The sequence below is a fragment of the Etheostoma spectabile genome, chromosome 19, assembly GCF_008692095.1.
Source record: "Etheostoma spectabile isolate EspeVRDwgs_2016 chromosome 19, UIUC_Espe_1.0, whole genome shotgun sequence".
Taxonomy (NCBI): Eukaryota; Metazoa; Chordata; class Actinopteri; order Perciformes; family Percidae; genus Etheostoma; species Etheostoma spectabile.
The window spans coordinates 13,116,109-13,119,135 of record NC_045751.1 but is presented as its reverse complement, the minus strand read 5'-3'; the positions used below and the strand labels follow the sequence as shown (position 1 = coordinate 13,119,135).

At 41.1% G+C, this 3,027-nt stretch overlaps 1 protein-coding gene across 1 annotated transcript in view; it reads right to left on the bottom strand.

Moving 5' to 3' along the window:
• The window catches only part of faah2b (fatty acid amide hydrolase 2b), an 11,447-nt gene that overhangs the window by 4,808 nt on the left and 3,612 nt on the right, over positions 1-3,027 (bottom strand). Inside the window, exons 4-6 of the mRNA XM_032544111.1 lie at positions 2,451-2,660; positions 1,458-1,577; positions 569-704 (exon numbers count right to left, since the gene is read on the bottom strand). Of these exons, the coding sequence (XP_032400002.1) occupies positions 569-704; positions 1,458-1,577; positions 2,451-2,660 (466 nt within the window). The remainder of the gene's footprint in view (positions 1-568; positions 705-1,457; positions 1,578-2,450; positions 2,661-3,027) is intronic.

Below are 3,027 nucleotides of genomic sequence, written 5' to 3'. Positions count from 1 at the left end.
CCTGTTACGAGTTGATGAACCACTGAAACAATTTTGGAAACATTGCAACTATTTTAAAAGGTACAAAAAGTTCTCTAGTGTTGCTTTAAGACAGAATTATGGACCGGTTTGCTTTAGAAAGATTTTTTTCCCACTAACTTTGTCTGTCACAGTACATCGCTGCTCTTGTTGACAGATCATCATGTTGTTGACAGCTGTTTCAGATCTCCTAAAATGACTACATACACTGCTAAACTTGTTATCTTTTTATCTGCTGATTTCAAACAGCAAGACTTCATCTTTTGATCCTTTAGTAACATTTTTGTGAAGGATACTTTACCAAATAGATGGGAGCAGGCAGCTTTATGGTAACTGTAGGGATATAGATGTGTGTGTGCCACCTGAAGATTGCGACATCTCAACAAGTTGATTGAAATATTACTACATCTACTCTTAAAAGGACATGTTCTACCGGCTGCCCGCAAGTAAGCTTCTCATACCAAGTCTGTTAACATAATAACTGCATAATGTACAAGCAAAGAGAACTATTTATAGAAACCTAAACCTAAAAATGTATCTAAGCTCTTACATGTGAGCTTTGGGTCCCGCCATGATCTTGAGCATGGGCAGCAGGTCCTGGGCGTAGCGGCACATGGGACCACTACTGATGTACTCCTTATGTCTGCCAGTGCTGGGAGGGTACTGGTTCTCACAGGACACAACACCTGCAGAAACACATCACAATCCCGGTGAAGCCTGGCATATAAATGTGCTCTTTGAACCTGCATTAACCATTTAGGGCATTTAGTGGCGGTGGAAACAAGCTGTAAACACAACATTGACATATCAACACCTTTTAAAGTGCTCATATTATGCACATTTTCAGGTTAACTTTCCAATCTGAGTTATCGGTTTTATGACTACAACAACTTTAAACATACACGTTCCACCAAAACAAATTCCTTCTGAGCTTATTTTGCAGCAACACCGCCAAAAACTATTGTGATTGGTTCAAAGAAATGCCAATAAACCAGAGCACGTTTTTATCCCATCCCAGAATGCTATGTAGAGTAGCCAGACTCTCCTCCAGCGCGCTTTGGAGGAGGGATTGGCAAAGCGAGACTAGTCCAAATGCACTCTCTTTTTAGCTCTGGTTTTGGTCTCCACCAAATAGGGGTGTTAATAATTAACTGTTTAACCATTAACTGACATTAAGAATTTTGACTGACTAAACCGTTAAACCTTTTAATCAATATTATTTTAAAATGTAATTAAAAATGTTGTTGCATGATAAAAGAAAAATAGGCGATACAAGCTATTTCACTGTTTTAAGTGGCATACCTGCATTGCTTATTTCTTGCCTCAAATGTTTTCCAGAAAAATGTTTTCAGAAACATTTAAGCGAGCATTCTCATTTTACAGCTAAACAGTTACCAACTGAACCTTTAATATAAATGTTAACATTTAATTTGTCTTACCAGGAGTGGGTTTATGGCCAAATATTCCATTGAAGAAACAGGGCATACGGATGCTGCCGCCGATGTCGGAGCCAATGCCAATGACTGAGCCTGCTGCTCCCAGTATACTGCCTTCCCCACCTGAGACAGGCAGAGGAAAGAGGACATAGAACAAGAGAGGAGATTCGTTGGTAGGCTTCTATTATGTGGATGCGTCCACAGTTTTGTTGTCATTACTTAGAATTCTTCATGGGGGAGACAGAAACTCTCGCACTATAGCTTTAAACAGATTGTGATAGTGCAGTTCCCTTTTAAAGGGACGCTTTGAAGTTTTGGCCATTTCTTCGCTGTTTTTGCTTTTTTGCTCGCAGGTTTCTCTGTAGAGCACCCCCTACAGCTTCGGAATAGATATTTGGCAGCTGCTATGATTACTTATGGCTGACTCGTTGCTTGGTCAGTCTGCCGTTTGCTCTTTCTTTGTTTCTCCGACTTTTTCTTTTTTGCCAGCTAAGCCATGACGATAGTGTGAAAAACTCCATCGCTACCTTGTTAGCCAGTTCCTGAATGGGCGTATGTGTGCAGTGCCATGAAGCAATTTGTTACATCGTGAGACCTGATATCACATTCTACTTCCTGATGCTGAGTCCAGCGACTCGCCAGCTGACAGTTGCAAGGGTGGTTTTTCGGCGATAGGGGGCAACGAGACGGCCACCATTCAACTAAAAAAAAAGCCATTCCAATGACTTTAGAAACTGTTCAGTTAAGGTAAATTAAGCTTTAAAAAACTGCCTAGTTCCCCTTTAAGGAACCAGGGCTAAACCCTCTGTGTTTGAGTCTGCAGTGTAATGAAATATGATTATCATGCACCAGGGCTATTCCTGGAGACAATTAGAAGATGCTTCTTGACTCTGAACTCTGAAAGCCAACAACAATGTACGTTTCCCTTCCCTTAAAAGAGAAGTCGATGCTTTAACACCATTCAGTTATTAAAAGTTAAACCCAACAGTGTCTAACCTGAACTCCCTCCTGGTATCCTCTCCAGGTCGTATGGGTTGTTTGTGATGCCGTGGAGATGGTTGTGGGACTCTGACCACATACACAGCTCACTGGTGTTGGTGACGCCCATCGGGATGGCCCCCGCTCTCTTCAGTAGGGCCACCGGAGGAGCGTCCACGGTGGCCACCACTCCTCGCCTGGACACCATACCGGAAGTGTAGGGCATGCCTGCAGGTGGGAAATGTGTCAAAATGCTTAACTACAGCATGGAATAATCTAAAGAATCAAAATCCAAGATCTAAATCTTACATAAATGTAATAATTACAACTATTTACCTGTATGTTTGAACTATCCAAGTAGTGGCATGTGGGTGGATACAGTGAAGGAAAAAAGTTTTTGATCCCCTGCTGATTTTGTATGTTTGTCCACTGACAAAGAAATGATAAGTCTATCATTTTAATGGTAGATTTATTTGAACAGTTAGAGACAGAATAACAACAAGACAATCCCGAAAATTGCATGTCAAATTTTTTTATAAATTTAATGAGGGACATAAGTATTTGACCCCCTCTCAGTCAGAAAGATTTCTGGCTC